This window comes from Rhipicephalus microplus, chromosome 5 (genome assembly GCF_043290135.1).
Source record: "Rhipicephalus microplus isolate Deutch F79 chromosome 5, USDA_Rmic, whole genome shotgun sequence".
NCBI classification, from domain to species: Eukaryota; Metazoa; Arthropoda; class Arachnida; order Ixodida; family Ixodidae; genus Rhipicephalus; species Rhipicephalus microplus.
In genome coordinates, this window is record NC_134704.1 from 95910397 (window position 1) to 95923835 (window position 13439).

The 13439-nt window shown below is 45.9% G+C and overlaps 2 protein-coding genes across 2 annotated transcripts in view; both read right to left on the reverse strand.

Annotated features, from left to right (window-relative positions):
• Positions 1-11638, reverse strand: part of LOC119174305 (sodium- and chloride-dependent GABA transporter 1) — a 70547-nt gene extending 58909 nt beyond the window's left edge. The window contains exon 1 of the mRNA XM_037425155.2: positions 11251-11638. Coding sequence (XP_037281052.1) covers positions 11251-11587 — 337 coding nt within the window. The 5' untranslated portion in view covers positions 11588-11638. The remainder of the gene's footprint in view (positions 1-11250) is intronic.
• Positions 1-13439, reverse strand: part of mRpL42 (mitochondrial ribosomal protein L42) — a 220404-nt gene that overhangs the window by 6943 nt on the left and 200022 nt on the right. The gene's annotated exons all lie outside the window — the stretch shown is intronic.

The window sequence follows — 13439 nt, forward strand, 5'->3', positions numbered from 1 at the left end:
CCTTCTATTCTTTTTATGCCTCCTCCCACCCCCCTCCTATATAAGGCACTGCGCCGTGTCACCCTTGAGGCAGACAGAAATCAGGTGCCTTTTTCCTCTTTTTTTACAACCACTCACACACACAGAAAGGAGTAATGAGAGAGGTATGTAGCACAATGTGACGTCACACTTTATGAGCACTGAGTGGCGTTCTATACGCGGTTTGTTCACTGCTTACTTAAGGCACGCGAAAAGGGGACATGCTAAAGTTTTCCCGTTGCGTCAGCTAACTGAACGACCCTCATTTTCATTAATATCTATCTAGCGTCTTTTTCCTCTTTCATATTCAGGAAATTATCTACGAATAAATCTAATATAAGAAATACTGGGGCTGAAAAAACATTATTTAATCAAAAATTCGTTTCAAACGAGACACGCTGCTCAAATGACTTTTTGTACATTCTCTCTTTAGTGACATATAACGCGTTATTTTTTGTTGTGTTCTTTCAAAGTTCGATGTTTCTTTACGGTTTTGTCGCGACACTCACCCTTTGTAACCCCCCTTACACAATGCCCTGCAACAAGGGCCTGTAAGGTATTTTTAAATAAATAAATAAATAAATAAATAAGTTTAAATTGTCGTGACAATACAACAACTGCGTCGCTATATTGCCCATAGTTGTTATATCGGTAAAAAGTCAATGAGTCAATCTAACTCAGCCAACTGGGCGCGGTTGTAATGTTTCCTTCTTTTCACAATTTTCGCCTGCCCGTTTTCTTGTTATACGCAGTGTAGTTTGACAGAATACAGTGCAATGCTGTTTAAACATGGAGGAATCTCCTTACATGACTAAAAAAAATAGAAATAAACGATTCTCTCATTACAAAACCGATGTGCGCAGTCCAAAAGCAACGGCTGTTGCGCGTCCATAGCCCCCAAGCTTGCGCGTCCATAGCCCCCACGGGCGCGTTCCTCTCTAGTCTCATGAAATGTCCGTGAACAAAAAATAACAAACCAGTATATCACACCTCTCACTTGTACTTTTTCGCCGACAAACATTAAAAAAAAAACAGGCCAAGCTTTTACTCCCAACATCGTGAGCTGCAACGACGACGCAGCTGTGAAAACGGTTTTCACGGCTATTGAAAAAGATTGACTTTTTTTCTGTTTTTTTTTTCAGAAAGAGAGCACGACACGTTTTTGAAGTTCTGACCCTTTTCGTGAAAATTGTATTTAATTAGTTATGATCTCTGCAAGTGTACGTCAATATCTGTCGCATTTCGGTGAAATTAAGTATCAGTATATCGAGGTTACATCTCCTTGGGTGAAGCTTGAGATCGTGGTCCGGCAGAATTGCTTACGGTATCGCAAGTGTGACAAATATACCAAGCAAGGCTAACATAATATTTCCCTATTTTGATGCAAGTTTCGTATCATAAGCTCGAACGTGAGCGAGATAGTCACTGTTTCGCCGCAGGTGAGAAGCAATGGACGCTTTCAGGGTACCCAACTACCCTGAAAGATCGGTGCAGAGCAACTGGGACTTATTTAAAGCTAAAGTTTCAGAGCTAACCGTTAAACATATCCCTATAAAACAAGTTCTTTCCAATACACGGGCTCCATGGTACAACAGATACATAAACCGCCTTTCAAACCGTAAGAAAAGGTTTTATCGTGCTGCTGTCAAATCCCCGTCTGATAAACGTTGGTCTACTTACAAATCTGCTGCCACAACCTATTTATCTGAAGTGAAACGAGCTAAGTCTTCCTTTTTTAGTCACACTCTACCGGTTATGCTGAAAAATAACCCTAGACAGTTTTGGAATTTCATGCGTGGCAGCGAGCGCCGCGCTATAGCCTTGCTGACAGCTGAAGGGCATCCCGTGCCCGACGTAGAATGCGCATCTGTACTAAATGACACATTCATAAAAGCTTTCTCTCACCAGGCGACCATCAACAACCAAATCTCCTTGCCGTCACCCCATTACCTACCTATGGACGCTATCTTCGTTACCTCGGAAGGTATTCGTGCGGTCATTAAGAAACTTAAAAACTCATCATCATGTGGAGTTGATGGTATCAATGCTAAATTCCTGAAGAACACTGTTGAATACTCCTCTATTATCCTGTCATGCATTTTTTCACAGTCCCTGCAGCATTCTAGCCTTCCGGAAGACTGGCTGGTCGGTAAGATAGTGCCAGTTCACAAATCAGGGCTAACACACAATCCATCAAACTTCCGTCCAATTTCACTGACATCTGTCCCGTGCAAAATACTTGAGCATATCATTTTCACCCACCTTGTTAACTTTCTCGAGTCTAACCAGTTTTTCACACCCTCGCAACACGGTTTCCGCAAGAATTTTTCTTGCGAAACGCAGCTCTTAGTCTTTACAAACGACCTGCATGTCCTACTCGATTCTGGATTCACCATTGACTGTATTTTTTTAGATTATTCTAAGGCATTCGATAAGGTCAGTCATCAGTTACTACTTCTTAAGATGAAACACTTAAACCTAGACCCTAACGTGTTTAACTGGATTCGAGCCTTTCTTTCCAACCGAACACAGTTTGTTTCTGCTAACAATATTGATTCCCCCGTCCAGCCGGTGCTCTCGGGTGTTCCCCAAGGCTCTGTGTTGGGACCCTTACTGTTCTTAATTTTCATGAACGACCTGCCAACTAATGTCTCATCAAAGGTATGCCTATTCGCAGATGACTGTGTAATTTATCGGAAAATAACTAACCAAAATGATGTTACCTCGCTCCAGACGGATTTAAATAACATATTTACCTGGTGTCAATTATGTAACATGGAACTAAACATTTCAAAATGCAAAGCAATGCGTGTGTGCCGCACCTCACTTGCGTATCCAGATTATCATCTCAATGATACCCACCTCGAGTCTGTTTCATTTTACAAATACCTAGGTGTTCATATTTCCAGTAACCTGTCATGGAACCACCATGTGGAGCACATCATCGCCAAGGCTAACCGTTCTCTCGGGTATTTTCGCAGGAACTTCTACATGGCGCCCTCATCCCTTAAGAAACTTCTTTACACTACTTATATTCGTCCATCACTTGAATACGCATCATCCGTCTGGGATCCTGGTGGCACTACACTTACACATGAATTAGAAGCAGTCCAGAATCGTTCAGTTCGCTTCATTTTAGCCAATTATAACCGCACGGCCAGTGTTACCTTAATGAAGTCCCAGCTCAACCTTCCTGAACTCGCCATTCGGCGTAAAATAGCCCGACTCAGTCTCCTTCATAAACTTTATCATAGCAAAAATCTTCGTGAACAGTTTATTAAACCCCCCTCATTCATATCACCCAGATTGGACCATCTGCAAAAAGTTCATGTTCCCCGCTGCAGAACCGTAACCTATTCGCATGCCTTCATTCCAAGAACCACATCCGAATGGAATCTACTACCACAATCAGCTACGGCTATTACCGATACATCACGTTTTAGGGCCTTTTTGCAAAACATGTTTTGCGATGTTTGATTTTGCTTCGTGTTATATATGTCGTGCTTTTTTTTTTTTTATCAAAATCGTTGTCATGTATTCCCGCTGCTACATTTAATTCTTTGTTACTGTGTGTTTTTGCCAACCGCTTTGTATTTTCCCTTCTTTTCCTTTACGTTTTGCCGTTTTGCCGTTTTTTTTTTTTAACAAAATCGTTGTAATGTATTACCGCTACTACATTTAATTCTTTGTTACTGTGTGTTTTTGCCAATCGCTTTGTATTTTCCCTTCTTTTCCTTTACGTTTTGCCGTTTGCTGTATTATTTTGTATTGCCACTCCCCTCTGTAATGCCTTCGGGCCCTGAGGGTACCATAAATAAATAAATAAATAAATAAATACACAGAGTAAGACAGTAATAGCTAACATTTTTAAAATCCGATCCCGCGTAACCCCACAAAAATGCTGACGTAATCGAATACGACCACTCCAGCAAGTCAAGTGGCTTAAGTGTGTTGAGAGCACAAAACGTACAAGGGTATGACCCGTGCGCTGACCTCTAAAGCAACGCATCCCGCTTCCCCTCTGGCAAACTCTTCTTTCTCCTTCTCCCAGCGGAGCCGGCCGGCGCGTTTCGACTCTGCTTGAGCCGCTCCCATCGGCAGCCTTCGCAAGCTTTCACTTTCACAATCAACGCACCACGCGCGCACCAGCGCTATCAATTCGGGCTTTATAAGGAACATGACAGCAATGACAACGGTAAAAATGTGCCTCGAATGTCTATATAATTGCTATCGCACTTTATACAGGTATATTTCGCGTTAGTTTCATAAAAATTGAAACAACTCGGGTAAGATGAAGTGATTTCAAGCACACTGAAAACTATAATTTAAATTAAATCTGTTCCAGAGCACACGTCAGCGATGCGAAAAGATAAGCTTGCACAGAACTAGAAAGAAGGGAAGATGCAGCTGTACGCTTCGAGTTGTCAAGAAACGGAACAGTAAGAAGCGATTCACACCTGGAATACCGAGTGCGATAAAGCACTCGGTAGTTCGATAAAGGACCACGCCAGCGAAGGCGGAAGGCAAGCGCTGCCTCGAGGTGCTAGTGGGACGAATGGCGCATCACTGAAGGCGAACTTCAGCAGCAAAGAGACGTAGCCTCCGTGCATTTGCGAGTACCCAAAACGAGGACGTACGAGGCGCTGCTGCGCAATCAAACTTGGGTGAAACACTCACCGAAAGACGCCAGGAATACTGTCAGCAACTTACACGTCACACTCAACCAAATACTATGTAAAATGCTATATGCTGGCGAGTGAGAAGTGACGATATATAGCTCTGGCACCACAACAACGTGAAAGTATCGAATGTAGGATTAACGAAAACCACGCCTGTCAGCCAAAAGACGCGCAGGGATGACATGAGCATCACCGCGACCAAACTATATTAATAGGCTATGCAAAAATATTGAAAAAAGTCGTCTCAAAAGAAGACAAAATAAATAGATATATATAGCACAGTCAAAAGTTGAAGGGTTGAGTCCTTGCATTCGAGATTTCGAGATGTCAGTCAATCAAGGGAACCGGGCTTTGACGCGCTTTTGAGCCATAACTACTGTTAGTTCCATGTCACTTTTTTATATTGTTTTACATGCTGCCTGCAATTCACGCGAGCCCAGATGCACGAAACGTGTGTGTCAGCGATCCGCAATTAGCATTCTCTCAGGTCACCTCGGTTCGTCAGCGACAGCTCTGGCAGAACGCCGAAAATGTGTCCGGGTCTACACACCACATACTCGCACATCGCGAGGCTTGGCCACGGTCGGCGGGTTCGCTCGCAGGCCCGTGACACCCACACTTCCCAGGGAGCTCCTGTCTGCAGTCTTTACCCTTCTATAATGACGCCAACAAGTTATTTGCTTCAATATTAATAAAGGAAATCATATGCGCCGAGCTGTTCCTTGTTCTGAGTTCCACGTAGTTCATCATTACAAGCTATGAAGTTAAGCGATTTTCTACTTCTTGAAAACTCCACCACGGTGGTCTAGTGGCTAAGGTTCGACATTTCCGCTGGTCGAAATTACTGGAGCCCTCCACTACGGCGTCTCTCACAATCATATGGTGGTTTTGGGACGTTAAGCCCTAATAATTATTAGCACTGCTCGTTTAAAACAAGATGGACCGAATGCCGAAGAAAAGAACAACGAAACACAGAAGCGTATGCGATACGAGATAAGATAGAGGGGTAGAATTCACGAGCTAAATTGAACGGATGAGTAGCTCGTTACCTATTCGCAAGGTTATATGTCAAGCTCTATACTCGACGACAAGAGTGACTTTTCTCCCCTGCTCTGCATCTTCCCTTCCTCGGTGCAGGGTAGCCTACAGGGATCAGGTCTGGATTCCCTTGATATTTATTATCTCTGTTTTTATAGTATTTCCGAGGATAACGGCGCTGTTGTCGTTGAACACGCGTTGGATTCCGCCATGTATGGACTGTACGAGTTGTTACAAGATGCTTCCTAGACCATGTTTCAAGTGAAGTCACGCTATCGTCGCCCATCCAGACTCTATAGCAGCAACGTTTTCCATTCGTCGCAAGCCGTACACGGGAAGGACAGAACGTTTTTCCATGCTGTAACGCTATTTCAGACTGAGTAAGAAGCGTCTTTCGAGCGTGGGATGTTGAGAGTTTCATGAAACTGTTACGGGCTTCCAGTTTCTGCGCAACACAACCGACCATGTTGAGCCTGCGGGCTAACAGCCAAAGATTGGTGATTGGCGATACATAGTTTCGGTTGCCATTGACATTCAACAAACACTGGGTTCAAGTATGTCGCATTGCTTCCTGTCTGCGCCACACTGGCGGCGCAGTTCCAGGAAAGCTAATATTAAAAAAAATGCGCGAAGACCAATTAATGGAGGCGAATGTTCATGGTAATGACGTCAAAATGCTCATGCTTTTGGTGATTACTTTTTTCCTCATTAAAGGAGTTAATACTTGACATGCGTATATTAGTGCAATATTCACTTTGCATATGTTGAGAATACGTCTTTGTTGCAACTCACTATTATATAGTAAACGCATTTAGAGCAAACCCCCAATATGGTAAGCTTCTTATAGTAATCGCATCAAGTTTTTCATAGTAAATACATTTGGTAAGCGCCACCCTCATGTGGTTAAATAACATACGTGCAAGGCGGCCCTTGTAAAGATCCGCATTAAATAAAAAAAGCCGAAACAGTTGTTTTTTTTTTTTGCCATGAAGGGCAGGTTCGATTTATATTGCTGCAGAGGAATGAAGATGCATGGCACGAACGTTCTTCTCTTGCAGCAGTCTGGAAACAAAATTTTGTTGCGACAAAAACAAGTCCACTCGCCACTACAGAGCCCCCCCCCCCCCCCCCCAAAAAAAAGGAAAAATAAAGGCGGGAAGCGAATATGCGACAAGCGTGTAACGATAAATGATGAACTCGGCCGGATATTTATAGGTGGGGCTATGAAAAAGAAAGAGGAGGTACTCAGACGCACTGAACTCACAAATGTGAGCATTTGATTTTTTTTTATACATCTACGTTTTCTACTTTGAACTGCAGCGTACGAGACGATGAACGAAGCTTCACAGAAAATATCATGCTTGGCTTAAGTTTAGAAAAGGAGAAATGAAATACATAAGTGGGTGGCATTTTCATTCACCCCAAGTAATTTACTTAGGAGCATCTACTCATAAACAAGTCTCCACTATGAGTGATCGTCAATCGAAGAATCAATCTGTTTGACACCTATCTTTCAGATCATAATTTTCCCTCTCTTCCTCTCGATGTGCCTTCTGTTCAAAACCTTTATAGTAGATGTTATGAAGGATGGGCGTGTGACATAGTATAGGTTGAAATGTATACTATCAAACGGCGGGATATCGCTGAAGGTGCCGTTTCTGTGTCTTGTTCTTTGAGAAATGCGAGATCACCTGCCGAAACGTCCGCTCTAGCGACAGACCATGCACAGGAATATTCACCTCTTCATATCTTGCTGATATTCTGTAATATTGTGATTTAGTACGTTGAGAAGATAAGCGCTGTAGCCTAATAGCATTGTCTAATGGACGCCGAGAAAAGGGAACCAGAGTCAGGGCCGACAAACAATTGCAAGTTAAGTGCATGCCACCACGAGGACATGGTTAGGAGAAGCACCACTGTGGAGGGCTCTGGAAATTTCGACCCTTTGAACTTTTTCAACGTGCCACTAAATCTAACCAACGCGGGCCTCCGGCACTTCAGGCAATCGAAATGCGGGCGCCGCGGCTGGGATTCCATCCCATAACCATCGGGTCCGAAGTCAAAGCGCTTAGCAACGCTGGAGGCCGATAGAAAATTGTATGTCGCGATGAACTGAGCACACCTGCAGATATGAAATTAAACTTTAATTCGGCATATATAGAACACCGATTGAGATGTTGATGGTGGCGATAATGATTTTTAAACGGCTCTTGTAAAACCAGTATATAATCTTTCTTGTGCCTGGTTTGTCGCATATTCTCTCCGTATTCCTATCTGTGTTTTTCCCACGATTGATTGATATGTGGGGTTTAACGTCCCAAAACCACCATATGATTATGAGAGACGCCGTATAGTGGAGGACTCCGAAAATTTTGACCACCTGGAGTTCTTTAATGTGTAGTTTTTCACACGGTTTCTCAGTGGTGAGTGTTCGCAGTCGAAGTATAGCAGACTCTGATAATATTATGGATTTCGCTTTCAGCTTTGCTGAACTTTTTTTTAGCGTATATCAATGCAAATCCGGCTTTGGAGTTTCAAGTTTGGAGAATAAATAGGTGACAATAGGTGACGTGAAACTGACATTCTGGCTGTGGCATTTCGTTTATATTTTAAGCGACATGGGAGAATGACATATAAATTGCACTTTTGCTCACATATATACGGTACTTCGTAGATCATGTTTATGCTGTTGAACACGTTGTAAAAAAAATTCAGAAAAAAATTGCTCATTGTCGTAATTTGCGACAGATGTTCAGCCATGCTTTGGGTACAGTCAAATAAAACTAGTAATCTCGCCTTGCACTTTTTCCCGGCTGTGGCGGTTGCATTTCCGATGGAGGCAGGCCCGTGTGCTCAGATTTGGGTGCGCGTTAAAGAACCTCAGGTGGTCAGAAATTTCCGGAGCCCTCCACTACGGCGTCTCTCATTATCATATGGTGGTTTTGGGACGTTAAACCCCACATATCAATCGAATCGCCTTGCACTTCATTGCGCAATAAATGTTATTCCTTTTTTTGTCTACGTGCTTGGTAAGCATAAGTGACACTTGTTTATCGCGAAAAACAGGGCGTGGCACAGGACATTTTTTTGTTAATTTAAGCGCCATTGAAGTGAGCGATATAGCATCGTCGCCAGCAAGCAGCTATCAACGAGGTTTGTTTCGCGGGAAGCAATGAACATCGTCCCGAAGGATAGCACCGCCATAATCCCACACGTGGCCACAGTATACAATAAACATACACTCGCGAAAGGCGTTCGACCGGCCTCGGAACGTCGCCCGCGCGATCTGATTATTCTTTGGTGGCCGCCCTCACGAAAGAGACGCTGATACGAGGACGCCAAAGTTCGTGCGCGAAAGAATTACAAAGTGAGGGAAAATATGGAACGGCTGCGCTGCCGGTGTAAGGTGCGAGGAAGAGAGGTGCTGTCGAAGGAATTCCGTGATTACATCGGAAATGGTGGGATTAAACGCGACTGCCGAGCAACGTGGTTTCGAGGATATACGGTATGCTAGCGGCGGTGGTCGCGAGGTAGCGACGACCTCGAAAAGGTCGCTAGGCGACCGAGGAAGCGCATTTATAAAGCGAGCGCCGCATTCTTTTCGCGCTGGCATATATAAAAAAAAGGATTGGTAAAAGCGCGCCCCGCAGTGCGAGGCAGTTGGAGAAAGGATTCGGCGGTCGTTTATTCTTTCGCGCTGCCAGACAGACGGCGTCTCTCGAAGGGTCGGTGTTTTGGGCGTTTAAAGAGAAGACAGCCGAGTGGAGTACGGGAATAGAATGCGAACAACCTTGGGTACAAGAAGAGGAGCATAGAAGCGCTCTACACGAGACGGCGAGTGAGGTGTGCGTTGCCCGAGACGCGCGAGAGGCGAAGAAGCAAGTGCTGCCGAGCGAGGCGAAGAACTTTTCCGAGTCGAGCGGCAGTCGAAGAATAAGAAGAATAAAAAAGGTGCGCGCGAGAGAGAAAACGGCGAGCGCGCCAAGCCTGCACAGCGCGTCTCCGACCTTCAGACAACCCTGGGAGAGGCGCCGCACCGCACGACACGTAGATCCCTGAGCGCGCGCGCTCTCTCTCTCCCACCATCTCTCTCCGACACGACGGCTTTCCCGCTATGCGCGGTTTTTCGGCGGGACAGCCCACAAATTCTCGCGAGTTAGCGCGACGGGGGGCGAGAGTGGTCGCCTTCTTTCCGTTGTAAGGTTTCGAACCTCGGTCAGCGCTGCGTTACAAGACTTGAGAAAAGGGAATGAATGTTTTGTCAAGAATACGACACAGAAAGCACAACAGCGGTTTGTTGAGGAGTTGAAGGGGAAATCGATGATGACGATCTGTGACCGGTAGCGCATGTCGTATCGTCACTCACCTTCCATTCATAGACGAAAAGCAGCGCGTAACGCCAGTTCTCCCCTCGCCACAGCAAAAAAAAAAAAAAAGGAATGCTGGCGAGCGTTGAGACTGGTGGCATAGTATGGCTCGCGCACTAGTGTATCGATCTACACAGTAACCGCAGTCGTGGAGCAGCTAAGGTTGTGAACCGCGTTTTTGGGAGCCGCACTGGTCCTCCGTCTCCCGAGCCTTCGACTGTGTGTTTACACTACGCAGCTTGAGGGTTCAAAATGCCACACTAAACGTATCCAACCTTCACCTCTCAAAAAGTCAGACCTCTCGTAGTTCTTCATATTTATAGGTCTAGCTAGATTAAAAGAGGGCGCTGCGGTAAATCCATCGGCCGCCAGGGGAAGGGGCGGCGCATTGAACCATTCCCCGCGAAGCATAGCAGCATGGCACGAAGCTCTTGGGCGGCAAACACACTCGACGGCACAGCACGTCACAAAACGCTGATACAATAATGCCGGGCACACTACAAGCGGCCCGGGCATCACAATACAAACAACTTGATATAAATTACTATAGTGGCACCGAAATCAATATAGAGGGACCTTTCCTGTCCACCTTTTCCTGTGATTCTAATTTCTCCATTGACACGATAAAAGCAATTCACTCGTTGATTTTCGCACCGGTGGGGACGATCTTTCACAAGAACTTGTCCCCACGCACCCCTATGACTGCAAAATTAAACACAATGTGACATTTATGATCCCAAAGTGAACGAAATGAAAAACAAATACCCCTGGAGTGAATTGTCCCCGCCCAGTTGTTAGCTTGTGCTTCCAGTCCCGTCCCATCAAAGTTTGGATATTGTCATAACGCGGTTTCCAGGCTTTCAATAACGGAGGAAGGACAGCTCAGCCGCACTTCAATATTTCCCGTTCTTTGAATGTGACACGTTTCTTTCCTTCATTTCTTTTTTTTTTCCTTTTCACTAGCGAGAAACTGAGGATGATCTTCGTAGAGAAAAACGGGCCACGTCCACCCAAACACCAGACACAACCCGTCACCACCGTAAAACCAAAACGCTGCCGGCACCAGTGGTTAAAAGAGAGACCCCCAGGCCGGCCACGACAGAAGAAACAAACGACAGGTTTTGCAGGTAGACACAATCCGTACTGACCTCCTCCATTTTCGTATGCCAGGTAAGGGAATCGCCACACGTTGCCCAGTCCGACGGCGTAACTGACGCAGCCGAAGATGAAGTCTAGCTTGCCGCCCCAGTTGCCTCGCAGCGGCAAGTCCTCTTCGCTCGAGCCCAGGTCGTCGGCATTGGCGGACTCGGGCTTGGCCGGCAGCGAGTCCACATCGAGCAACACCTCGTCGTCCACAACCACAACGCCGGCGCGGGGACCCAGGGCGTCCTTCTCGGTGCTCGGGGCCACCTCGTAGTCGCCACCGGCGCCGCCGAACGGCGAACCACCCACGAGGGCCTCGAGAAACTTCTTGTCCGTCTTCATGCGTCGGCCGGCGCGTTCCTACTGACTGGCGACGTGCACAGCAGCTCCGGATCTCCACCGCTTCCCGGCACGCCGCGGCGCGCGCGCGCTCTCAGCGGCGTCGACTTGAAACAGATAAAAAAAAGGAGGAGGAAAGAAGAGAGAGAGAACCGCGCAGCGCTTCTCTCTCTTTCTCATCTCTTTCCGTTGTGGGCGCGAGTCTCCGTTACTGGGAGAGTGAATAGGCAGGTAAACTCGAGAGAAGGAAATCAGTCCTCTTTCACGTTGCTTCCTTTTTTTCTCTTTCATCGCATCCGCTCCTCTCCAAGCACGAGGGATACGGTTTCCTCCGACAAGCACGCCGGAAAACTCGGAGTCGCAGCGTAGTTTGTTTACCAACTCTGTCACGCTTCTTACGCATGCCATTATCTTTTCAGATATTCCCATTCCTTCGCTCTGTCTCCCTTTGTGATTGCGGGGGTGGTTTAGAAGAAGAAAACCCAAACAAACAAAGCTTTTGTAACGTTAGCCGCCAGGGTGGTCTAGTGGCTAAGGCACTAGGCTGCTAACCCATAAGCCGCGAGATCTAATCCCGGCCTTGGCGGCCGCATTTTCGACGGAGGTGAAAATGCTTGAGGCCCGTATGTTTAGATTTAGGTGAACGTTAAAGAACCCCCGGTGGTCGAAATTTCCGGAGCCCTCCCCTAAGGCGTCTCTCGTAATCGTATGGTGGTTTGAGGACTTTAAACCTTAACGACTATTGTTTCATAACGTCACCTCACTGCAGGTTTCCTTTTAAGCGACACCCATACCGCTCTCTTTTTGATTTTCGATGATTTGAGGAAATCATGAATGGGGGGGGGGGGGGGGGGGAGCGTACGACGCCTTGTTCATGTCGTTCTTTCACCTCCCTCCTTGGTAACTGTGAAGGCCCTCAAGCATCGTTAACACCAAGTAAACAAAAACAGTTGCAGTCCGCATCTATAACATTTTCTCGCCTAGCGTTACGTAGTACTTCGCGCTTTGCCGCGCTTTTTCTGTGGCAGCTGTGAGAGGAAGAAAAAATACATGAAAACTGCACAGGAAAGTAGCGGAAAGAGAGAGAGAGAAAGAGAGAGTGAGCATGAATGAGAGAAGAGGATGAAGGAGTGCAGGCAGGCGCCACAGTCGGCCCGTTTTCGCCCGTCTGCCGCCTGCGGCGCAGCTGCCGCTCCTCTTTCGCTCTCATCTGCTTCTTTCTCACTCTCTTTTATTTCAACACAACAGTCCCTCCTTGCCTTTCCGATGCTTGCTCTCAGCCACCTATCCGGGCAAGTCGCTCAACAATGGATGCGAGAGGCAGATAAAGGAAAAGAGACATCCCGCAGATAGTGAGCACCTATGCAAATACTAGTAAAGAGAGAGGAATAAGAGAGGGAATAAACATGGCGGTCTGACGTGACCAGCTGCCCCGATTCGATTTTCGCGCCGAAAGGCGCTGGTATATAGTTCTATTTCCCTATAGGTGCCGGGTCGGTTGCGCGCAGCGTTAATTTTCCCGGAAAGTAAAAAAAAAAGTATAAGACCAATCGGTATGGATTTATTGTGTTTCAAAAAGAGTGATAAAAAAGAGCGCCAAATTTGAATGAGTACGCACTTTTTCTATGCAAGACGACGAAGATACGCTTGCTACTGTTAAGACCTGGTATGTCAATATAAATGGGAACGCATGCGTAAAAAATGCCAGACTTAAACAGTTGTAGCTTGCGTAATACTATTACTACTACCACTACAATTACTACTACTACTACTACTACTACTACTACTACTACTACTACTACTACTACTACTACTACTAGTAGTAGTAGTAGTAGTAGTAGTAGTAGTAGTAGTA